We start from the raw sequence: 25,837 nt of genomic DNA on the forward strand, positions 1-25,837 counted from the left end.
TAATGTCTTAATGATTCTATAATGTCTCACCACTGCCTGTTCCCCGTTCCATGATTTAATTCAGCGAATAAAATACTGTTCATCCAGTACAGCTGCAACTCGGAATCTTCACAGATACAAAGAAAACTCAATCCTCACTATTACATAGCTCTATTTGTGGCTCTGAAAGACGCTTGCGCAATTAGACGATGGCTTCTTCGTAATTGTATAAAAATAAAATCTTCTATGGTTTGAAACATTTCATTTGATAATAATAATATATTATGGCTTACCACCTCCTAGAAGCTATTGGGCAGAGACTCCCTCATTTGTAATTCCTGCTACTGCTGCTGAACCTGTAAGAATCAATTTCATTCAATAATACGGAGCTGATACAAGGCCTTTCCCTCGTAATGTATCAAAAAATAATGAGAAAAAATTGCATAGTCTTGCATTACAACTACAAGGGATTGATCGCTCGGTGAGACTCAAACTCATGATAATCACCGCTTGCTTGTGCACAAGTATTGAACCCAAAACCTTAAAAAATTCCATTGTCAGGCCCTTTCAATCATCCCAATTGGGAAGGATTCCAAGGAAGAGCATTCGCTGGGTCCAAACCCAAAGCATCCTGATAAAACCCAGAGAAGGGCACAGATGTGGCCGCCTGTGGGGAATTTCCCATACATCTTCTGTTGTTAGAATTGCTACTGGGCATCAGAGGTATGGGTTGCAGCAACTGGTTCTTTGGGGGAGGTGATTTGGGCCGCAAGCTTTCTATGTCTGGGGTTGTCTGCACAAGATGAGGAGCTTCAGGTGGTGGATTCCGGCCTCCACCTCCTTGCCAAACGTTTCCATCTTTACCGGCAAAATTCCTGATATATGCCTGCAGTATAGGAATCATGTCATCAGAATTGCATACAAACACAATCCTCGCCTATTCAAGCACAAATTCAGAGAATTTGGTATCTAAAAGATGAAAAACAAAGAGCGTCACCGAAAGCAAGCGATTTCATACCTCAGAATTAAAATTTGATGATGATAATCCCTTCCCTACTGTAAGCCAACCTGAACGAATATTATGGTCATCACCGAACAGTTCAAGCCTCCTCCTGCCCAGAGAAAAATGCTCAATGATCCTATACAAATCATCAGGCTTTTTTGTTGAACCTGCAATATAAATGACAAGAAAACAAGAAAAGAAATGGTTATTTACTCTAGAAATTTTGCTGGGAGCCCAAATATTTAAGTAGCAACAAGGAGGTATTTACAAAAAATAAACAAGACACAAAATAAAGATAATTTCTCACAGTTACGTGAAAGGGGAGCAAGGTTGGATATGCAGGGTTACAGAATAGGGAACCAATGGCCCTAGAGAATAACTGAAGAAAAAGTATCTTCAAGAATTTGTGGAGATGGAATCATGCTTTGATAATGGAATTTACTCTGAAAATGTTTTTGACAACACAACTATATCAGAATTCAAAATGGAGTAAAGGAGAGTACCAATTGCTAAAATTAGCAGGATAGTTTTATCCAGAATAAGAGGAACATGTTTGGGGCAAGGGTGGATGGTTAGCTTGAATAAATTTAGTCAACTAAAAATAAGTCTAAATGAACAAATTTGACTATTTTGGTCGAAAAATTTATCTGGGTGAAGAGGAATATGAAAGAAACTGCGCTTGTCGGCTTTCCTGAGATCCCAAAAGCAGCCTTTCTTTAAACTGCTTTATTTTGTGCCAAAAAGGATTGGATGAAATCTTGGTCAACTAAAAATAAGTCTAAATGAACATTTTGACTCTTTTGGTCGAAACAATTATCTGGGTGAAGAGGAATATGAAAGAAACTGCACTTGTCAACTTTCCTGAGATCCCCAAAGCAGCCTTTATATAACCTGCCTTATGTCGTGCCAAAAAGGTATGAATGAAATCTTGGTGAGAAATACTAGACAAGAGCCTCATGAATTCCAAGGCAGACTAAGAATTTCCAAAGCACGTTTGGCACCAAACACAGAAGGTTGGATGTCCTACTGACATGTCTTAAGTGCTCGGATTAACCCTCTTGAGGACCTCAATAAGAATACAGGTGAAGCTGAAGATCATCAAGATCAACATAGAGGATTGAGGAAAAGATGGTCCAAAATAAATGCATGCCTAGAATAATCAAAAAAATCCAAACAGCTTGGCGAGCGTTGGCGAATAAATGCATGCCGAGAATAATCAAAAAACTCCAAACCGCTTGGCGAGTGTTGGCAAATCAACGCAAATTGTAGAAATAAAACCTTTGCCAGGAATGGAATTTCCTGACATAATTCATCCAGTTTGGCAAATAACTTGCTAAATATACAAAAGCTTTCTTAGCAGGTTATCGTGTTCTAGTTTTACACGGGTATGTGCAAAATCTAGGGCCAGAATAACCCAATCCATGCAAGCAATTTGAACTGGTAATGAATGACCACACATGCACATCAATACCCATTCATCGCAGCACAGGCACCATTGCTCTTAAAATGAATTTTGACCAAATGAATAAATCCATGGAAAATAAGAAAAACAGTTATAGAACAACTTCTAACTTGTAAGTATGCAATTTATATTCATGATGATGGTATTTTTATTCGTCAATTTAATGAATCGAATGACCACCAGAGATGAGCAAATATCCAAAAATTGAAATTTCGAATATATATTCTCCGAAAGCAGAAAATACTAACCATAAGCAGGTTCTTCAGCTATTATCACATCTGTGTCAATATTGGCATGAATGATATGCCCATCTGTGCTACGACGAACAGTTCCTCTTATGCCCATCAAGCAGTGTTCCTACTCAATTTAAAAAGAAAAAAATTGATTATTTTATTTAGTAGACAATGCAAAGACAGCTAGCCTAGGAAGAAGCTGGAATTTGAAATATATAGACAAAGAATAAACCTGTATACCAAATGTTCACTAACCTTCGAGTGCTGACACAGAGTGTGAGAATCATGCCTCAAGGCAGGAGTTGCATTTGTTTTGTTGGTTTTCACCCAACAAATATCCTCACATCTCCGAAATCCCCACTATATATATAAAAAAGGATAACAGGTTATAACCCCCATGAAAAATGGTCAATCATTGAACGACTGAAACTACACTGTCATATTCTCTCTGTTGTTTCCCCCTCCCTGTAATGCAACTTGGAAGAATAAAACCCTCTGCACAAGACTTTGCCACAATATCCCATAAAGCTCAAGTGCGTAACACTTTCCAATAGGCTATTGCCTGTTATCATCACGTCAACCACATTGCTCTCCCCCTTCCAAAAATTGGACCAAAATTTGGGAAGAGTGTTGCAATCATAGTATTACTCAAATTGGTAACAAGATCAAAACTGGATCTTCTAATTAGCATACAAAGTAGGAGAATACCGAACTAAAGTGGCATACCTTCTTTAAACACTGACGGCCCTGTTCAAGTCCCACACCATCACCAACCCATAGGAAGATAAATGAAGGAGTGTCAGCTATTGCCTGACAACATGAACAGAGAAGGCTTAGGAACAAGAGTAAAATTCAGCACAGTCAGAATTACTAGGTGTGCCAATTAAGACACTTAAAGCATGCATACAGGAAATATCAAATAAAGAGCAAGCATATCACTTAATAAACACAAGAGATGAGCACAAAAGATAAAAAAGCACACCTCGATCGTCAAATTCATTATCTCTTCAAATGTCCAGTACTCCATGTGGTCAGTAACACCAGGAGCTCGATGAACATATTCCTCCCATGGAGGATCCACAAGAATAACATCGAACTTTGTGCCAAAAAACTCGGGAGAGAGTACATGTTCACGCAGGTCACACTTATAGTACATGGGTGGGGAAGCAGACTTGGCAACAATTTCATCTTTCTTCTGTATTAGTTCCCTCAGCTTTGGATAGTCTTCCACCACACTAGTGAGCTCCAGCTCTCTGATGAAATTCTGCGGTCTCATACCAGTGTCAACAAAATTTTGAGAGTAATCATTTTGCTCGCCCCTTGAAGGACCTTTAGAAGGCCCACTATTTCTTTGTGGACCCCAACTGCTAGGTGCTTTATCTTGTGGCATCCCACGGCCACCTAGTCCCATCGCATTAAGACCAGGGCCTGACATGTTAGCGGGTACTCCTCTTCCTGGGCCTGGCTGATTGAAGTACATGCCATGATTAGGGCCAGTTCCCATATTAGGTGCAAACCTAGGTCCTCCAGGCCCAGGTGGATGAATTGGAGAAAAGCTGGGAGGGACAGCTAGCATATTCATATCAACACCTCGAGCTCCAGGCCAAATGAGCGGTCCTGGAAATGGGGGAATGAAAACACCAGGGGGAATTGGTGGGCCAGGTAAGTGCGGCATATTTGGTCCAATTGACTGCATTGGTCCTGGCAGCAAGCCAAGATGACCAAATGAAGGGCCCATCATAGACAATGGAATTGCATCCCGTTGAGCATCCCTCCCAGTTAGCCTTCCCCTTCCTCCTCTTGCAGGCCTACCCCCTTTTGGTCCCTGTTGTGGAGGCCTATTAACAGAACCTGATCCCTGAATATTCCCAAATGGATGCTGTGAATCATTGCTTTGGCTCAGTCCTGTACGATTAAAATTTGTATCATCCTGTCCTCGTCCTTCTTTGGCATGAGAATCAAGAGAATTCCTTGTGGAAATTTGATCCATAGGTGAACCGTGATCTTGGTATCTTACCTGTAATTCATCTCCATAGCCATATGCTATTTTACCCTTTTTCTCAGGTGGATAATCCCCTGTTCCAACATTTACTCCTGAAGTGACATCCTGCTGTGAACCCGGTTCAGCTGTCTGCCCAAAATGTATGGAAGAAGTCTCCTCTTTCCCAAAGTCAAGATTCTTGTTGGGTTTGATCTCTATTGAATCAGAACTCTCATAAGCATTCCTAGAGGCTGATGACGCTTTTACACCATCCAGCCTGATTCTAGCAGCTTTTCTATAGCCAGGTTTGCTGTGAAGATTCTCACTGTCCACCATTTCTTGCTCACGCCATTGCAAATCCCACTCCTTGACATGACCAGATTCACTCTCCCTATCTTTGGAATCTTGCCTAGTCTGATTTCCTTTCCAGTGGTCTTTTGAAGCTTCCCAATCCCCATTTTCGTCATTCCAGCTCCTATCTTTTCCCTTGGAAGGCCTATCATCCTTGTACCCTTCTCTTTCCCATTCTCTACCCTTAAGCCCAATATTTCTTTCATCGTCAGATTCTGAATAGCCTCGGTTATGGTCATCCTGCTCCCTACGACGCCTTCCACTTCTCTCAGGTGTTCGTGACCTTTTGGTATATCTAACTTCCCTCCCAATTCTCTCTCTCATCTCTCCATCCCTAGTAACAGACCCTTCCTGGCTTTGAACTTCATCATGACTGCCATATGCTGAGTCTTGTTGTTGTCTATATTTCTCAGATTTCTGCTCATGTGGTTTGCTGATGCTATACTTGCGGGAATTCTCATTTCCTGCCACCTCAGCTGATCTTTCGAACACCCTTCTCCAGTTATCATCTTCATGTACATCTGGCCTAGCTTCATAAGGTGCACTGACTGACATATTATCTTCATCTTGACCAATTAATCTTCCCCTACTTCTATAAGTTTCTCTATCTTCTCTTTTCTCTTCCCTGGTACTGGACCTGAAACCCTTATCAGCACTAGAATCCACAACCTTACATTTGGAGTCACTTAATTCATTTCCATGATCCTGCTTTCGATCCCTAGCAAACCCATGCTTACTATGGTCAGCAGCTTTCCCACCTTTTGAATCAGATTCCTCCACAAAACTACTTTCAGAAGGTTTCATGATTGATTTCCTAGAAGAATGCCTCTCATTCTCTTCATACCTGCTTCTCCTCTCTGATTCTATTTCCCAATACCCTTCACTCGATCTCTTTTCACTTCTCTCATCCGGATTCTTTCTTGGAGTCTTGGTATGCGATTCTCTTTTCCTGTCATACTCACTTTCATCTCCACTGCTTGAGCTGATTGACTTTTTCCTAGCATCATTCCTATCTCCAGAGATTCTTTTCCTTCCACTATCCCATTTCTGAGCTTCTTTTACACTACTGTGCTTCTGTGACTTGCTTGACCGATGCTTCCTCTCATCGGTGCCTTCCCGGTCTTCATTTTGTTCAGTTTTACCGTACCTAACATCCATACTTTCATCTAGATTCTGCTACATGCGACTCCATCAGAATTCTGATGCATAATTGCACAAATTGACAGTTAATTGAAATCAATTCTAGCCCTAATAACTTTTACATCACAAATAACAACAAATTTCCTAGTAGATACACCCCATCCTGTTGCCACAATGAAACTGAGAAAACTAAAATGAATTATAATAACAAGATCCATAATTTTTAAATACTAGCAAAACGGCAGCATACGCGGCAAAGATCCAAAAATCACGACGCCAGCAACTCTCCCCTTGAATTCAGACCACCGTGACACACAAAAAGAGAGAAATCTTTAATGTATGGGTCTTCTATAATGCAATTATTACTATTTCAATTACTTGACCGGCAGGTTCCCGATCATCATACTTTAGACACTTATTTCCTGATTTAATGGGTGATTTGTCTTAGTATCCTTTTTTTTCTTTTGATTTCCTAGATTAGCAGGGTGGTTGAACAAAGGGAATTTATAATCAGTGAGAGAAATATCAATGAATAATGCATTCTTTTGCGCTTCGAACCGAGGGTTTTCCTTGGAAGAGGGAATTAAACATGTTTCTTCCTGCAACTATTATCCCTCTCAGAGATCGATTGTATCAAAGGTGCGCAAAGAGGCGCTTCAAAGCCGATCCGGGTTAGGTTTCCAATCCCGACCTTTGAGCCAGCTTATTGCTAAAACTAAAGTTAGGGTTAGGGTTTAGGCTTTTTGTCGGAGCCCTCCTGGCCCTAAAGAAGGTGATTTCTTGGGCGACGCCGAGGTCGAAGAAGGCGGAGCGGGTTATGAGGACGAAGAGGTGTGACAGGCTCCAATTGAGGGTGCGGACGAGGGCGGAAGTGGGGCCGAGATAGGGCGGAGGGGCGGGGTGGCGAGGATCGGAGAAAGAATGATGGTGGAGGTTGGAGACAGAACGACGGCGACGCCGCAGGAGGAGGGGGTGAGGGAGGAGGCAAAGCAAGAAGAGAGAGAGAGAGAGAGAGAAGAGAAGGGAGAGGTAGAAGGAGAGGACTTACCAGTTACTCGGGGGGTCGGTGGCTGCCGGCGACAGCTCCTCGCGGCAGCGGACGGGGAAGAGGTGGGGACTCGGGAGGGAGGGATCTCCCCTCTGTGTCTCCGGGCGGGTGGAGGCTGTAAAAACGAGGTAAAAATATCGGGTTAATAAAACATCGTGGAGGATTCGATCAGACCCCAGCCCGATCTGATAAATGAGTCGGCTTCTCAACCGCAGTAAGAATGTTGGATATGAGAGAGAGAGAGAGAGCATAACAGCTCCAGCCCCTCTTGACTTCTTTTTTTTTTTTAGATTTTTTTTTTATGAATACCATCCTCAATATAAAATTTTACATAAATATTTTTTAAAAATTAATATTTTTATATATATTCTGGTAAAATATTTGTTTTACTATATTATTTTTACTCACGCCATTTAGTACCGTTAAAAAATTAATGGTTTCAAATTAAGATGGTTAAAATATTTTTAATAGTAAATATATAAAAAAAATATTTATAAGACGATCTGAACGATAAAAAAGTAATTTCAAAATTTTATTTTATTTTTAATTAAAATAAATATAATTTTTATTAATAGAATTAGAAAAATCGGTATTCGTGCAAAAACAATATTTTATAAAAATACAGAAATAAATATAAATTTTAAAAAATATTTATATAAATTTGAATTTTTAGGAAGATATTTATATAAAAAATTCTTTTTATTTTTTTTTAACTAGATTGTTGCTTTCACTCTGTCCAGACTGACACGTGGAAGTGGAAGATGCTCTCGGCCCAAAAAAGGGTGGAAGATGCTCCGTCCGGGCTTCACAGGGCACAGGATGTTTGGGAGACGCACGTGGGGAAGAGGCACGGATTCTTTGAATTTTTTTTTTGTATTATTTATATAAATTAATAAGCTATACCAATAATTTTGGCTAATTTACGGTTTATATAACACTTTCCCAGTACAGTGAGCGAAAATGGGAATGGAAGGGCTATTGTTTCGTTACTTTCGTATACATGATGCACACCGGTTCCTCTCTGCCCTTCCCCCCCTTCCCATTGAGTGTCAGTTTTTTCAAGTACAGTTTTCTCCCAACTTTTTATTTCAAAACCTAAAACAGTGAACGCACTTGGTGCGAAAGGACCGTCGCGAAGTCTCCACTCACCTCAACATAAAATAAAATAAAATACAAAAAGAAAAAGACTATCGCGAAGTATTGCTTCATCGGGAGGACTTTTATTCATGACCGTTGTGTTTCTACTGAAGTCGTAAACAGTCCTCTGCACTTCAGCTGCGGACCAACCATATTATATTCTTGAGACCACAGGTTTCCATGTCGAAAAATCCTTCCGCACAATGAACCAAAATTATTATTTTTAAATTAAATTAATGTACAAACCAAAAATAATTTATTTTAAGTAAATTCAGATTTGATATAAATAAATTTAAATTATAAACCGGATAGCCTATCTATCCCTGCTTAACTTTAACATATTTAATCCATTTTGACCACTTTAATAATTAAATGAGTTTATAACTCGACCCATTAAGCCTGTTTAATACCTCTCTAATCCATTTAAAATCTACCTAATCCAATTTTGTTTCACTTAATCCAACCTGCTCAATATATTTAATCCATTTACATCTATATGCCCTAACTTCACCTATTTAATAAATAGATTAAATTCAAATCTAAATATTTGACTTAATAAATAGATCGGATTGACAAATTTTTAATCCAACCAATTACCACCCTCGGTAACAATCAAAGAATCACGCCGTCCAGTAATCATGTCCCCGCTGTCTTCTGAACCTATTGTTATCAATCAATCTCCTAGGTTTAACTTACAACATCCGTCCGTCGAGATAAGAAATAACATGATTGCAGCATAACGTCCAACTGGAACTGGATTATTTACTGACTTTTTATATACAGCTTTCTCATATTTACATATTCAAAATACTACTTAGAGTTTACAGATCCACACAACATGCAACAACACCATCTGAAAAGCCAGTCGCATCTAACACAATCATGGCAATCCTACCAGAGGCACAATAGTAATTATATTCCCAAAGCTCCCTGCAAACCCTGTGCCCTCTTTACCCTACTAATATTTTTTCGTCAACATCATTATTGACATCAGCTAACATCTCAACGGTTGAATACAGCATTACCACAGATCTGTGGACCGTGTTCATGTTCACCTACCAGAATGTCTTTAAACCGGCTAACTGGTCCTGATTTCCAGCCTACACCCTGTTGCATCAAAAGTTGTCGAGACTAAATAAGATTCAACTTAATGGCAAGAGAACTTGACATAAGACTGATAAAAACTTGTATTCACCATTTACTGCAACATAGAGCATGCTGACTTGAGAGAGCTCAGAATTGCCCTATTTTCTTAATATAAAAAAGTGTGTCAATAGTAGATGAATAATTAATGACATGTAAAACATTTAATAAAGTAATGCAGCCACAAAACAAACAGAAACAATACGTAAGTCAGGAGGAGGAAAACTTGGACTTACGAATACTCACCATCAATTTATTGCAAATGCTGATCAGTGGGGGAAAAAAAATCAAACCAAAAAGCAGTTCATTATCCCTAGAGATTAACTAATCATTCATTTATTTTGATTAACTGTTTTGAAAAACCAAACTCATTATCACAAGTCAGCATCACTCAACCAAAATAATTCACAATAATCTGGCACGCATTCCAAATTTGAGCACATAGTTTATGATATCTAGCTCAAAAATCAAGGCAGTAAACCTGCAAATTTGATGAATGATGGTGTTATATTGCCACATGGAGATCCACAAAGTGATCTATCTTGTCCACATGCAATCCAGATATTAAATTGCAAAAAATGCTAAAATAAAGAACAGCCAGTGTTGCTATAATCAAGAGATTGCAATGCAAGTCCTAAACAGTATAGAGAGAGAAGGTTGCAGAGCATGAGGAGCACTAGAGAGTAGCAATAAGCCAATAACAACCGCAATAAGCATCGCAGGGGGAGCCGCGAGGCAAAAGGGGGCGGTAGTTACTTGCCCACCTCCCCAGTATCTTGGATTTCAACTCTAGATATCTTATAAGAGGAAAGAGAGAGAGAATAAAAATCCAAGGGATGGCTGCCTAAATTTTTGGGTTTTGTTTAGGATATAATGAAACCAGAAAGCTCGCCAACTCATAGAGGCTTCTTTCTCAAATTTGAGCAAGGTTTCTAGAGCTGAAAATAGGTTTGCAATCTCAGACAGTAGCCCTTGGTACAGGATGTACTGTACCATATCAATAGGGTATTGAGACTCGGTATGCCTCCCGTATAGGGTGTCGGTACCAAAGTATATACCGTACCGACACTTGGTAAGGGATGTACCGGTTGCGCACCGGTACAGGGTCTGATAGTAGGTTTGCAAACCTTGGCTGCAATAGTTTTTCTTACTCTTTGTCCAGGTATTTTAGGAAATACTGGGTCTAAGAATTAACTAACAAAAAGAGCATTTTAAGTGGACCAACACCTTTCCATGAATAATTAATTTAATTTAGGACTGTAAAATCCTTTCCAAATAAGGATTTCAAGTCCGCCTAGAAGGCATATTTTGATCTGTCTTTATCCTTTAGTTTATTTTGTTATGCTTTAATGGGCAAGTTACAGGAGGCTGGATTAAGGTAAGCATGTAAGTTTTATTACAATTTATTTTATTCCTATCTCAACCACCAATGACCATAAAACTCAACTATCAGCCTCTATATATTTTGCACGTTTCCTGTAAGCCATCACCAGCAGCTTCTACACCACACAAATATAGCATAGATTCTGCTTTTCTAACAAACACGAATAATACCAGAATTTCCTCTTGAAGATTAGGTGGCCATAGATATCCATAGATTTGACTTACTCCATATGCTAGGCTTAATAGATGACACATAGGTCCAAGAACAGTGGTGAGCACTACAGAAAATAATTAGACAGGTGAGGATTGACCGGTAAGATGCTACTAGACATCTTAGCATGTCACACTTACCCACCATCCAAAAAAACTTCCACTGGCTAGACCAATCTCTTTAAAAAGAGGATTGAATCATACAATCATAACAGATGGACAAAAACAAGGCACTTGCAGGTCATTGTTTATTTCTCCAAAAGGAAATGCTTATAAGATACATCAAAATCAAAACTAAACATTTTCAGATATATCGCAATAAAAACTATGATATTTTTTTGATGCAAATAAGCTAATATACAATCCATATGACCAAGGTTATGAAAAGCACTCGAGCAGCTTCTAGGTATTCACATATGTTTCACATATTCTACTATATAATGCTAACTCCCCTACTGTGACCATGGGCGAGGCATGTCTGACAGTCCACATTTTCTCACCCGCTTTTCCCATCTCACGAGGTAATTTAGAACAAGTTGACGAGCTTGATTATATCTATTCTATTATAAAATGCCAACCCCCTATTGTAACTGTGCATGAGGCATGTCTAACTGTCAACTTTTCCTCACCCCACCTTTTCTCATCCTGCACATTTCCTCGTACAGCTTCTCCCTATCGCATGTTCTATCTGTACTTTTCCTTTTCTTCATGTGGCTGTTAGCCAGAAGGTCAGATGTTCAAGTCCTACTAGCATCCATGATTTATTCATGTATTTTTTTATTAGAAAAATAAAACAAGACATACATTGCACGTGCCACATTCTAGTATTTCAGGAATCAAACAGAGTTGCTAAAGCATCTGACTAAAGGAATAAGAGAAAATTTACACAATTTGATTTATTGACAGGAAAAGCAAAAAAAAAAAAAAGGAAAAGGAAAAGGAGTTTGTTATCAAGCACATCATTGAATAAATTCAAGTGACAAGCATAAGACCTAATGTTAAAACTTTATGTAACAACTGAATTATTACTATATAATTATAAGCATAAGAGGAAGTCTGCAATACAGGAAAAGAAAAATAGAAGGCATGATCAGATAGACATTTAAGAAATTTTTTAAAAAATGAGTAAAATAGTAAAAGACAAGAGCCACATTTGTACCAAACTGCAACTTAAAATGTTAATCTGATGATACAGTCAATTCCTACATAAGAGAATGCATGCTATACACATCTTGACAACCTCCCCAAGCCAAGAACCTGACAGAAAATATAGAAATTGGGAGAATTTAGGAGGAATTACAGGCTTCCATATAGACATGTCAAACCTCAGAAGTGTTGACAGCATGTGCCACTGAGTCCATCAGAATGTAAAACGATGAGTTACTAAGTAAATAACAATAAGAAAGTATCATTTAGATATTTATAGAATAACCACTTGCATTATTTGGGAGGATAGAAAGGAAAGAGGAAAACAAAAAGAATAGAGGCAAGATATCAAAGGAGGCACCACATGCTTCTCCTAAACAAGTTAAACCTCAGGCAGAACTTAAAAGTATTTTACAAGCCTTTAAGTTAACCAGCCACCTGATAGTTAGCAGTGTCTAGAAGAATTCAACAATAATAATGCTAATTTTTGGTGGAGACCATGCCATATTGTCAAACGAACAGAAATATACCACTTAAACAACTTCAAAAAAGTACTGAGGTGTTAAAAAGTGCATTTACGAGTTAAAATCATATCAAGCATTAAGAATGAAGACTGTCAGAACTCGAGTGCTTTAGTCATGCTAGATCAGGTTATATCATGATGATATACGTCAAGCAAATATCCCATTTGACACTAAACCATCAAATACTGTCAGAACTCGAGTGCTTTAGTCATGCTAGATCAGGTTATATCATGATGATATACGTCAAGCAAATATCCCATTTGACACTAAACCATCAAATACTGTGCTTTTCTGTGTTCTTTCTTTTATTTTCTCTCTACGATCATCAAGCTCTCATTTTTCTTCTTGAACATCTTGTTTGGGGCGAAGGTTGTAACATGATCGATTAAACATTGTCATAAATTTACTCATGGTTCATGAACAGTTCGTTTATTTTCTTTTCATTCATTCACAAGATAGAATTAGGTAGCTTAACTATCTCCCCTGTTTCTCAGGTTTTTTCCTGCTTCTCCAATAGGGCACCCCTCTTGACAATAAGATTCCTCGCTACAATGCCCGCACAACACAACATGGCACTCATATATGACACATGAAAAAAAGGCCTCAGTTAACTTATCATTAGGGTTAACCGAATGCAATTTTAGACTTGACTAAGGTGTTTGTGTGACTACAAAGGGATGTTTGAAAGAATATTAGGACAACGAACATTTCAAGTTGAAAAGGTAATAGTTAAATTAATGAGCACATCATGGCATAAATTCTTGAAAGAAAACCAACATACCTCACTGTTGATTCTAAAGTGTAATTTAAATTGCTGAATCTGCAACTTCTCTCGCTTCCAACGTTGTCCCAAAATCACAAGCCCCATCATAGCAGCAGCCACAAAGACAGACCAAAATGTGTTCGTTTCTTTCACATGATTATACAGAAGTACTGCCTTCCTCTTCCACCATGCTTCACATGGAAGGTAAGAGGCATCTTCTTTGTTTTCTTCGCTCCGCTCTGAAGCATTTGTAAAATTTGGAGAATCTGGATTTTGGTAAGAAGGATTATTGGGCTTGGCAATGTCAGAGCTCTCACTACAGATAATCGAGCTACTTGTATCTGTTTCTGCATGGTAAGCATCAAGTATAACTGAATCTTCACCAACCAAGCTCAAATCTTGTAATGACTTGCCCTCCCCAAACTCCATATCACTGACAGACAGACCCTTTCCATTGTCAAAGAAGAACTGAAAACCATGTAGGCTGTCAGCAGACTTATCCTTGCAACTTTCTTTATGGGTCTTGTTGGGCCCATTACCATACTCTTCAGCATGGCTTACATCTTGATCCCTGAATTCATTGTCAATTTCACTGTAGTCAGGTTCTATTGGAAATTTCTCATGTTTGCTTGGTGGGAAACCAAAGTGACTGGACATGAACATTGTTTCAGGAAATTCTGGTTCATTATTGTCAAAGTCCTTAGTTATACTCTCATCTGTTGGCTCATATTGTTTTGGACCAGGTGCAGCAGCATACATGGATGCTGTGAGAGAAACAACCTCCCAGTCAGCTCCATGGAGAGAGGTCTCCTTGTCCTCTTTCTTGTTGTGTGCCATTTTTCCAAAACTCAAGCTCTAACATAAAACCAGGCATATTGGAGTCAGACTTGCAAATACAAATAAGGTGAAATAAAAAACTAGATGCTTATCAAAACCCGGTAGATAGAGATGAACACTTATTTCAATTAATATGTCAGCAGAAACCCAACTCAATCAAGAAATTATCAGCTAATACATAAAAGAAATATCGGATCATTGTGACTATCGCGTACCAGAGATGCAGGGAGTAAACAAAAAAAATCCTAAAATAAAAGAATTGTTGTATTAACTGGAAAACCAAATAAGAAATTTCCATCAACTTTTTGTCAAAGGTAAAAATCAGAGAAGGAACTTAAATAGAACAATCAAAAAGCAGCAAGAAATGCATTTACCATCTAAGTTTAAAATAACCATGCAGTTAGATCCCACAAGCTAAAAATATCATATTCCCCTATACCTTATAAAATGATAAAGATAAACAAGCAATAAAAGTACTTATCCCATCAAATTGAGTAATATATAGCAACAAATACTTCCCTTTCTACCAGGTTTGGACTCCATTTGGGCTTAGGTTTGATATGCCCTGTTCTAAGGTGTTGCGGTTACTTGGGTTGCTTTGGGTTCTGCTTTTGGATGTAACTAACCCAATGGTTGCACTTTCTTTTACCTGTTCTTCTTTTTCTTAAGAACAAATATATCTTTTAGCTGTTTTTCTTAAGAACATATACATCTTTTACCTGTTTTTTACTTGGGTTGCTTTGGGTTCTGCTTGTGGATGTAACTAGCCAATGGTTGCGCTTTCTTTTACCTGTTTTTCTTTTTCTTAAGAATATATATATCTTCTACATAGACAAACCATAAAGAAAAAATGGCGCATACATATAAAACCGGGAAGAAAAACTTGAGACAATGAATTCTAAATTGCTACCCAAAACTCAACATGGCACTCCTGTCGAAGGTTACACCTTTTCAAGTGAAAAACACACAGGAGACAAATAAACAAAAAAAGATTTTTGAGTTCTGGTAAATGAACTAAGAAAACATAAATAACGTATCTTATAATGCAAAGCTCCCAAAAAGAACTCTCTCTCAAAAACAAAGAGAGAGAGAGAGAGAGAGAGAGAGAGAGAGAGAGAGAGAGAGATTTATAAATTTTTAGAGCACAAAATCACACAAGTATAGATATATAGAAAGAACAAAGCGTCGTCCCTAAGAACCATGTAAATAGAATATCAAAATAAAAACCTAATTTAAGAACCATGTTCTAAGAAGATCATCTTTTCTGCGTATAGAAACCCACAGTTAAATTAAAAACAAATCCCCTAAGATACCTTCACGCAGATCAAATACGGTTATTCAAACCAATCCAACCAAGCTGAAAGAATTAAAAAAAAAAAAAAAACAGTCAGATAACCTAAAGATTTCATCTACAAACCAAAACAAAACCGATCAAACCCTAAATTATATGAAGATAACCCAGAAAAGAAAAATCGAAAGATTAATTTGAAACAACATCGATCAAAATCCGTTCAATTGAATCCAAGAACGTTTCAGAGTACCTCAAAGAGAAATCCTCTCCGTGTCGGCAATAAAAGGGGCAGGAGATGGAAGAAGAAGACGGAGTTTCCCCTGCAAACCCCGAGGCAAAGGAAAACCTCCCGACAAAGCTACGGGATTCCCAGTGGCATTTTAACCGGGACCTTAGATGGACACGTGCAGTCCACGTGAGACGAAGCTGGAGTCTTTTCTTTCCCCAAAGCACATTTTATAACTAATCAAGTCCGAGCCCAATATTGGAAGTGGATAGCTGAACTTAGGGGTGGCAAAATATGATTCGACCCGTCAATCCGACTCATGTTCGATCCACCATAAATAGATTTGGATTTAGCCTAAATAGGTTCGGGTCATAAACAAGTTGATCTGTTTAACCTGTTTATTAATTGGGTCGGATATAGATTTTAGATATCTGACCCATTTAACCTGTATAACCCGTTTAATAACCTGTTTAATATATGGGTCAGATTAGATAAGGGCCACGGCCCACAGCCCACAAAGACCCGTCAGGCTGTCCCCTGTTTAAAACCTTCTCTCCAAGTTCACCAGGGCTGCTGGGCATCGCTGCGCTTTTTTTTCGGTTTGGTTCAACCTGAACCCCACCCTCAAGCCCGCTGCCTCCGACCCCTCCGACGGCGCCGCCGACCCCTCCTGCCTCCCCGACCTCTTCTTCCGCCCCTGCAAGCCGGCCTCCAGCCTCCTCCCTCCCCTCCCGGCGATTCGTCGCCGAGCTAGTCGCCGCCCGGTCTTGCTCCTTCATCGGCACCCACGAGTATGTCGCCCACGAGGTCGCCACCTGCCGCTCCCACAATCCCATGGCAGCGCCGCGTCCTCCTCTACGAGCTTCTCTACGGTCGGACCCCCTTCGCTGGGATTCTAACTCTAGATCTCCTCCAAGGATTCGGATCTTTGCGAGGTATGAAACCCTAACTCTAGATCTCCTCCAAGGATCTGGATCATCCCTTCGTCCGTGATCTTTGCGAAGCCATGGCATTTGGGTTCCCGGGGCGCGATCTCCGCGGGGGCTTGGGGTTCGGAGCCAGATGCTGCCGTTGCCGAACCGATCGGAGCCCGCCGGCGACGAAAGAGGAGCCGCGACGGCCGGAGGTCTACTGAAGCGGTGAAGCAGAGGACCCATCTCGCCTCTCCCATCTCCTCCGATCGGTGAACCGATCGGTGAAGCCCGACGACGGGCACAATTGTTGAAATTTTTTAAGCTGCCGAGGTCTCCGAGCACAATTGTTAAACGGGTCGGGTCAAGTTAGGTAGGTGGGGATGGGTTGGGCAGTTTATTAAACATGTTAAACAGGTCGGGTCGGGTTACCTGTTTAATAAACAGATCGGATTCAGGTTGTAATTTCTGACCTATTTAATAAACAGGTCAGGTTCAGATTTATGATTTTCTGACCCGACCTATATCTGACCCGACCCGTTGATGTCTGACCCGACCCGATTGTCACCCCTAGCTGAACCGGTTTCGGACACAATTCAAAGAGAAGAGAGAGAGAGAGAGAGAGAGAGAGAGAGACAAGGCCGAGACCAGCACCAAGAGGGAACCGCTTTTCGATAGTGAAGGAAAAAGAACCTACCCCCACCCAGCTGAACTTGCAGAACCCACATCATTATCAGAAAAGCAAGGTGTCAATTATAATCCGTCTCGGATCACCTACTTGTCTGAGCTTCTACTACCGAAAGAACAAGTCGATGAATTGCTATTTTTTTCCTGCTTTTCCATGATTCTTTTATACCAAAGTCTACAATCTCGATATTGAATACCATGTTGGTATTTTACCAATTTGGTAAAATATAGTCGATATGGTATGGTATGCATCATATACTAAAATAATTTTTTAGCCATTTTTTTTATTTTTTATCATGGTTCTTCTTATATAGTTCGCATCTTAGTGTGCCTTAATATATATCGGTACATCTTAGTACGGAATAGTACAGGATGATGCAAGATTTGTACCATTTTAAAGTTGAGTTTCGTACCAATTTTTTTTTATATATGGTACACCCTTGGACTGATGGCATAGAGTGGTACGGCAAATCTTAGTTTATACCATAATATATAGCAAACCCTGAATCCAAACCTAAACTCAATTAAAATTCTATATCTGGACCTAATATTAGAGCGGAAGAAGACCGAGTATTGAATCACGTTTTGGGTAGAACTCGGTTATTTGTTACATTTTTAGTATTATAGATTGCATGCAAAAAACTACTCATAAAATTTAAAAATAACGACAATATACAAAGTATAATAATTTATATCTAGAAAAGAGCATCTACTCGGCTGTTTTTTTTTTTTTTTTTTTTTTTTGAGGAGGGCTACAAGGGGTCTAAGATCCAAGAAGAAAACAAAAGAAAATTTACTGTCTAATGAAACAAGTAGCAGCTTTATCTGCCATCACCAACATTCTAATCTCATGAGGTAGTGAGCTATAGAAATAAATTCTTAGTTAATTCCCAAAGCCGCTGGACGATCTGCTGGCTGATTTCCTTCTCTGAACGCACGGGACAAGTCAAAATAGTCCAGTATCTGAATGGTTTTCTTCCTGACCGTAGGACTTTCCAGCATGCTAATTGCTAGTACATGTAAAGACAGAATATGCACTATAATCCTTGGCCGCTGGCATTTTGAACCTGCTGAAGTTTCAGTAATTCCATTTGGTTTTTGAGAATTAATTTTTGCATTTGTTGTCTTCTACACTTTCAGCCAGAACTTTCAAAGCATGGTTTATGTCATTTTGCAAACCCTGGGAACTTTTAAAGGAGTTTTTTTTTTTTTGGTAAAAAATAGGAGAGGAGGGGAGGGATCAGCCCATCCGCGTAGCAGCTCCTACTGGGCTCTCCTTCCATCAGAGAATGTTCGATACAGATCACAGACTTTCGCGTGCCTTCTCCGACTTGTGGGCTCACCGTCTCACGTATAGGTACGTCACCCCAGTGCCATCTTGGTACAGATAGAAAGAAAACATATCCGCCAACGAGTCGTCCGAGCATGGGGTATTCGGTTTTCTAATTTAATCGACGCCCACGCGTTTCGAATCCGGACAACTCAGATGGAATTATCGCACCCTTACCACCAGGCTACCACCTTAGTGGCAAGGAGTTTTTTAAAAGTGGAGAATTTTCAATATGGCCAGCCTAAAATCCGAAGTAGCCCGTTGGCTTACCTTTGGTGCCAGAGTGGGCCAGGATCCTTTTTAGAAGCGTCTTCCTTCATGGCCGAAGGCGTCTCATCCCGGGGAGTGGCAGATAAGAGACAAATCCAAACCTAAATTCTTTTGCCTTCTAGATTAGTTTTGATTCATGTGTTTATTTTGATTGGATTCTTAATTTTATCTCCTTCAGCTTCTTTATAGTCTCGAAGTCTCGATCTCAAGACTCTTGTATAAAAAACTTGTTATGCCCTTAAAAAAAGAAAAAAATCTTATCTTATTCTATATAAAAACTTAAGTGCACTTTTCAAAAAAATATTATTCTAATTTCTAGTCTGTGGAAATTGGACTTTAGTTTCTCACCTCTTGTCTATAAAAGCTCAAACAAAACATGGACATCTCTCTATTTTTTTGTTGACCCACTTTTCTCCATGAATCCTAAGAGATTGGATCCAATCTTTTCCTACTTCAATGGTTTTAGGCCCTTAAGGAACATTTTTTCTTAATTTCAGATCGACCGGCCCATCGACAATCTTATTTTTGGGCGTTTAATTATTAGTTGGAAGACCAAGTCCAAGATAAGCCCTAAACTCACCATCCTAGGCAACCGAAATCCGGGTTCACAAATTGAGACCCCACAACCCACCATTCGTATACCTTACAGTCTAACTAGATTCAACTCAACCCAACCTCATCCAAGTCTAGAAAACATAACAATTTAACTTGGTCCAACTTGACTTCCACATCCAAAAAACACTACGAAACAAACGTTTGCAAGTCTTTCAAAATTATTTCGATTTTAATGGTATTTTTCATCTATAAGATTATTGTGGATCGTAACTCCTAGTCACATATATCTCTACATTGTATTTTGGAAGACGGCCACCACCCAAAAATTATTGTGATCCCTTGGGACGTCGAGCTGGACCCACATCCAAAGAACTCCATGCATACTGACAAGCAACTTAACAAAATATAAAACGCCGGACAAGCATACAAACAAATTCCTTGACATTTGATGCAATATAAGCATCCGAAGCACAATTCCAAAGCATATGCTTATCCTCCCCTTCACACATAAGCAAAGGCTCTATATACCATTCTTCTTTCAAAAGCCCCCAAAAAGAAAACAACATGATACCATCTCATGAATTAAACCCACACCGAGATCGAAATAAAACCATTAATTCCAAAACATCCAACCGTTATATGTAACAAAAGGTATAGCGTTCGGGTAGATGAAATTACTAATTAGAACACAAACTTGCTTTGCTTTTAGTTATCTATTATTTTGATCTGAGAGCTCAGAAGTCATCGCCGTCGTAGCCGCCGTCATCGTACGCGAGATCGTCCTCCACCTTCTCCGCCGCATCCTCGGCGACCTTGTCCTCGACGTAATCTATTCCCTCCGCCAACGCCAAACCCCCAAGAACCCCCCCCACCGCCCCAACCGCCAGACCCGTCCCCATCCCAAACTTCGACTTCTTCTTCTCCTCTACCGCCGCCACTGGCGGCGCCCCGTATGATCCCGTCGCCGCCGTCCCCCCGTATGACCCCGCCGCATACACCGGTGGAGCTCCGTAAACCGGCGCGGGTGCCCCGTACTCGTAACCGGATCCCGCCGCCAGCTGCGGCGGGGCGGAGTAAGGGTACCCCGCCGGAGGCGGCGCCGCCGCGTAGGGCTGGCCGTAGCCGTACGAGTAGTCCCGGGAGGCGGATCGCTGGCCGTAGGGCTGGGCGTAGGGGTCGTAGTAGCGGGAGGGCTCCTTGACGGCAACCCTGACGTCGAGCTTGCCCTGCGGGCGGCCGGAGGGGCGCTTGAGCTTGAGGGTGCGGGATGCCTTGCCGCCGATGCCAGCGTCGTCGATGACCTCGCGGAGGGGGAGACGGGTGGAGCCGACGAGGGGCTTGACGTCACCGGCGGCGCCGGCGTGGACGACGTCGATGGAGAGAACGGCGTCGTCGAGGGTTTGGCCGGGGGGCAAGGAGAGGACGAGCTTCTCGTCCCATTCAGGGTTGACGTCGCCGTCGACGGCGACTTTGGTGGAGCACTTGGAGACGGGGTCGATCCAGACCACGGCGTAGGGCTGGAGATCGCCGTAACGCCAGTTCACGTTTTTGAGGTCGCGCGCCGATCCGATGGTCACCTCCAACTCGTAGCGCGACGCCATCGCTTTGGATTTCTTAGAAATCTCGAACGAGAAAATAGCAGGCAGATGAGAAGAGATTGAGAACGAAGAGGTGGGGGGCGATTGAAGGGGGATTTATGGCGATCCCGTAGGCGATTGGGCGGTCGCGTTTAGGAAGTGCCCCTTGGGTTCTGGATGTAATTCCGGGAATGCCACGAGGCTGGGACAGGGGTCGGGTTTTTGGTAGAAAGGCTGATAAATCCCATCACCGAGTATTATAAACAATCGAGAAGCTTCCATGAAATAAAGCGAGAGGTTGGGAGGTGACGCGAGAAGGTTCGTGGCGGCGACGGAGACGGGGCCCATCGGTTCCATGCTTTGCTTCGACGCGATACACAAGTCTAGAGAAAGGGATTCGCTGCATGGTGACGCGGAACAATGGAGGTCAGTGTCATGCGCCTGGTAACACGTGGGACCTGATTAACATGGTTAGTGATGTGGAGGGAACACGGTCCCCACATTATTGATGGCAGCTATGATCTCGCACCATCCATTATGAATGGCTGTGATCTTTTCTTCTTTGTGACCTAAATAGGGTACCGTTAGATCAACTAGTGCGGCCCCCCTCGGTTGCGTCAACCTCTCAGGGTCATGAGTGCTTGGGTACAGGAGGAGTGGGTGCAATTACGAGTCTCCCACTTTTTTCCTTTTTTAAAAATAATCATGACTTTAAAGCGATTTATTTTACCATTAAACCCAATCTGCCGATCACCAATTAGTCCGACTTGGTCACCCAGTACAAATAGGTTGGCTTGGGTAAGATTTCTTTGATATGATTTATAATAATCTATAATTTTAAGTAAATAAACTTTATTAATATTCTTAGTAGTAAATATATTAAAATATTTATAAAAAAAGAAAAATAATTTTATTTCTATATTGCACCACATTCGGTACATCTCAAAAAAATATATATACTTATGTATAGACTCCATATAAGAAAAATAAAATAGGCCGGTATACGTCATGCAAAAATATTATGAATGATACAGGTTGTTATGTGATCTCTAAAATCACTCTAACAAAATTATATTAAAAAAATAATAATATAGGCCGATACATGATCACGCTGATAAAAAATATATTATGGACGATACAAGTTATTGGTAATCTCTAAAATTATGTTAACATTTCCTCAAACTCAAGATGGTACTGTAGGTGCTAACTTAAGTTTGAAAAATAGATCACAAATATATTCAGAAACTGATATACTAGATCAAAAACTGAAATTTTTCCTTCGAAAGCATCTCTAGTATTGTGCTTTTTGGCAGAACAATAATCCGAATTAATTGATTAAAAGGTAATATAGAGAATAATGAATTGGTTCTAAATGGATTTTTTTAATATATATATAAGGCTGGGTTGCATGTTAGACCTGCTCATGAGATTAGGCATGAGAGGCTGATTGTCTCATGAGATTAGGCATAAGAGGCTGATTGTATAAAATTATAAAAGAACAGGAGGGCGAATTCTTCTAGGTTAGGCACCGTGCAATATTGGACGTCCGGGAGTGGCAATTGCGTGATTTATTACTAAAGCGAGGGCAGTGAGAACCCTCGGAGGAGACGAGGGTCGCCGGGGCGCTCCTTTCTAGAAAGCGACCCGCGGGCGAATATGCCGCGGAGGATGGCGGAAAAGCATACGCGGGATACACGCGCTTCGATCGCAGGCGAGTCTCCGGACCCGCGGTATACGTACCGGAACCTTAATTCACGTGTTGATGTGGTCCACAAATTAATTAAAAACTCCCAACGTTCGAAATGATTCCACTGGCTGATCTGGAACAGACAAGTGGTCTCCAACAGTAACCTTAATTTAAGTGTTGATGTGGTCCACAAATAAATTAAAAACTCCCAACGTTCGAAATGATTCCACTGGCTGATCTGGAACAGACAAGTGGTCTCCAACAGTTTAATCAATCAGGGAGACAAATTGATCAGATCCGGAGTTAGCTTTTTCTTTTTTTAATGTATATAAAAATCTGGATAGAAGAATCATTCGATGAAGTCGATGCTCACGACCGACCTCTTCCTCCAACTCCCTTAATAATTTTTCATCACAATCATAAGGAAAAACAATAATATTGGACCGACAAGATTAAGAGATTAGTAAAAGAGATTGAAGGTAATGTGATATACCAATGGTATCATAGTCGATAGGATGGAAAATGAACATTATATAAAAGTTTTATAAAAAATTCGTTACATAATTTTAGATATAATTATAGTGATATATCAAAGATATGCTATAATTAATTAACCATAAAACAGACATATGCCATGATTTGTTTCATCGCATTTCATTATTTGTTTCGTTCATCATAAAAGAATATATGTGCCATGAAGAGGCTATTATTTATTTCCTTCATATAAGGTTATATATGCTATAATTTGTTTTTTTGTATATCATTATTTATTTAATTATTAAATTTATTAGATCAGCATGTATAATTGGTGAAGCAAATTTGATGGCGTTAACATAACAGGTGATATGCTATCACTTAGGATTCTTTTGGTATTGTTTTTATTTTCGGAGACCCAAGAAAAAGATAAACTCTTCTAGGGACAATGGTATGACTGCACCTTTTAACTTTCGCAAAAAGTTCGATAAAAATTTTTATGAACTTAAAACCAAGGATCTATATTTTTTCAGACATAAGCAAAAACAGAAGCAAGAATTAGCAGAAATCTGGTGCCAATGTTGCCTTCTACACCTATCTTCATACATAATTTCACTAGTTTGTAGCAAGGGTTGGATGCTGGATGGCCTGAGGTTGGCTACCATGCAAACAATTAATCGCATGCCTGAACAAGACATTCAACACTAAATCTAACAGATGGCTGACATGGTCTAGCTAAAATCCAGGAGCACTAATGTTTCCCAATCTTTATACCAATCTATTAGTTACAATCATACAGAACAGTTTTGAGATAAAAGGACGTAGAATAGAACTGTTCACTAATGAGCAGTGAAATGTCTTTGAAGAAGGCAAGTCGAGTGCATCTTTTATATATAATCGGGGGAAGAGTAACAAAACATTTATATAAATAAACATGCCATTTTCATATAAACCATTTTGCTGACAAAATAATAATCACGCAACCGGAAGTTCCCCCATTTACTTTATTCATGCAGCCAAAATCTCAGAGGCAATCTGCTGATATTATCATCTTTAACTGTATTGTGCCTGTAACACGGCAAAAGAATGTTGCACCTATAATCATGTCATATTTTGCACTGAATTTTAATAGGTAGATATGTAAAAAAAAAAAATATTTATAAAATGAACGCGACAGAGGACAAAAAGATAATTTTAAAATTTTATATTATTTTTAATTAAAATAAATATACTTTTTCTTAACTGTATTAAGAAAAAAAAGTTATATTAGGGATATTCGTGGAAAAATAGTATTTTATAAAGGTGCATAAGTTAATATAAATTTGAAGAGGATTTTTATGTAAATTTGAATTTAAAAAAAAAATTATATAAAAAACCTTTTTAGTTTTATTATTATTAGTAATAGTAGTAGCAGCATTCTTGGTGAACAAGTGGCTGTCTTAGAATACAAGTCTTCTTTGGAAACTTGCCGGCCCCAGCTATTCAAAAGAGGCTTATCGAGATCAGATGGGTGATTGGTGACGGGCACTCGATAGATGTGCTGGAGGATAGCTGGGTGACTGATTGGCCGATTTGTCGTCTGCCGACCATGGTGGACTCTGCGAGACTAGCCGGGTGTAGGGTCAGGGATCTGCTGGATTCTGAGGGGAGTCATTGGAGGGTGGGGCTGATCAGGGAGGTGTTTGGTGAGCAGTTGGCGGAGATGATTTTGGCCTTGCCTATTCCCTCTGGAGGGGTGTCGGATAGGCTGCTTTGGACTCCGACGGGGCGGTCGCGGGTGAGGGCCAGGGATCTTTGTGCATTGTTCTGCAGGACGCCAGCGCGACAGATTGAGGGAGGATGGATTTGGAGATTACGGATTCACCCACGGGTGGCACTATTCATTTGGAAAGTGGCGTGGGGATGTCTCCCGACGAGGAGTTTGCTTGTTCGGCGTGGTATGGGGGTATCTCAGTTTTGTGAGACGTGCGGTGATATCGTAGAGACTATTGAGCATGTTCTCTTATTGTGCCCTAGAGCTCGACAGATTTGGCAGTGCTCTTCGGTTCCCCTGATTGATGCGGTAGTCTCGACACAGGATCTGCTGCGGATGCTGAGAGATTCCATGTCTAGACCCAGGTTGGCAGCAGAGGGGATATTGAGGGCGTACCTGTCTTACCACATTTGGTTGGATAGGAACGCAGGCATATTTGAGGGGAGGCGGGGGCTTCCGAGGATGGTGGTGGACAGGGCGGCGCGACATGCGAGGGAGGTTATGGTGGCTGCCACTGAGTTTTCTTCTGGGATGGCCAGGGACATCTGGGGTTCTCCTTTCGCTGTTTCAGCGCCCCTATTTGTTACTGTCTCTTGGGTTCCCCCACCCCTTGGCTATCTCAAAGTAAACTTCGATGGCAGTAGGTCATTAGACGGGTTGACTGGAGGGGTCGGCTTTGTGATCAGGGATCACGGTGGTAGATTGGTGGCTGCAGGTGGGCGTCGGACACCTGGGA

The 25,837-nt window shown here is 40.4% G+C and overlaps 3 protein-coding genes across 6 annotated transcripts; all 3 read right to left on the reverse strand.

Annotated features, from left to right (window-relative positions):
• Positions 1–324: 324 nt before the first annotated feature.
• On the reverse strand, positions 325–7,437 carry LOC103698966 (N6-adenosine-methyltransferase non-catalytic subunit MTB-like). The gene is made up of 7 exons (XM_008781016.5): positions 7,198–7,437; positions 3,660–6,208; positions 3,404–3,487; positions 2,933–3,037; positions 2,693–2,801; positions 998–1,149; positions 325–865 (listed from the first exon to the last, which is right to left on the reverse strand). The coding sequence occupies exons 2-7, from the start codon at positions 6,165–6,167 to the stop codon at positions 551–553; spliced, it is 3,273 nt and encodes a 1,090-aa protein (XP_008779238.3). The 5' UTR covers positions 6,168–6,208; positions 7,198–7,437; the 3' UTR covers positions 325–550.
• A 1,626-nt stretch (positions 7,438–9,063) lies between these two features.
• LOC103698972 (ATG8-interacting protein 1-like) lies at positions 9,064–16,059 on the reverse strand. Of its 4 annotated transcripts, XM_088705984.1 has the most exons (5): positions 15,882–15,985; positions 15,654–15,697; positions 13,522–14,358; positions 9,530–9,585; positions 9,064–9,441 (listed from the first exon to the last, which is right to left on the reverse strand). In XM_088705984.1, exons 3-4 carry the CDS (start codon positions 14,338–14,340, stop codon positions 9,568–9,570), a joined length of 837 nt encoding a protein of 278 aa, XP_088562110.1. In that variant the 5' UTR covers positions 14,341–14,358; positions 15,654–15,697; positions 15,882–15,985; the 3' UTR covers positions 9,064–9,441; positions 9,530–9,567. The 4 variants fall into 4 exon arrangements, with proteins under 4 accessions (XP_088562110.1, XP_008779249.3, XP_088562109.1 ...); XM_008781027.4 differs by lacking the exon at positions 15,654–15,697 and having other exon boundaries at positions 15,882–16,059; XM_088705983.1 differs by lacking the exon at positions 9,530–9,585 and having other exon boundaries at positions 15,882–15,982.
• Positions 16,060–20,030: 3,971 nt separating this feature from the next.
• On the reverse strand, positions 20,031–21,442 carry LOC103698987 (Calcium-dependent lipid-binding (CaLB domain) family protein). The gene has a single exon (XM_008781034.5). The coding sequence runs from the start codon at positions 21,209–21,211 to the stop codon at positions 20,345–20,347; it is 867 nt and encodes a 288-aa protein (XP_008779256.2). The 5' UTR covers positions 21,212–21,442; the 3' UTR covers positions 20,031–20,344.
• Between the last annotated feature and the right edge of the window lie 4,395 nt (positions 21,443–25,837).

Source organism: Phoenix dactylifera, chromosome 10 (assembly GCF_051530095.1).
Source record: "Phoenix dactylifera cultivar Ajwa chromosome 10, Ajwa_hap1_PhDact_Kaust_v1.1, whole genome shotgun sequence".
NCBI classification, from domain to species: Eukaryota; Viridiplantae; Streptophyta; class Magnoliopsida; order Arecales; family Arecaceae; genus Phoenix; species Phoenix dactylifera.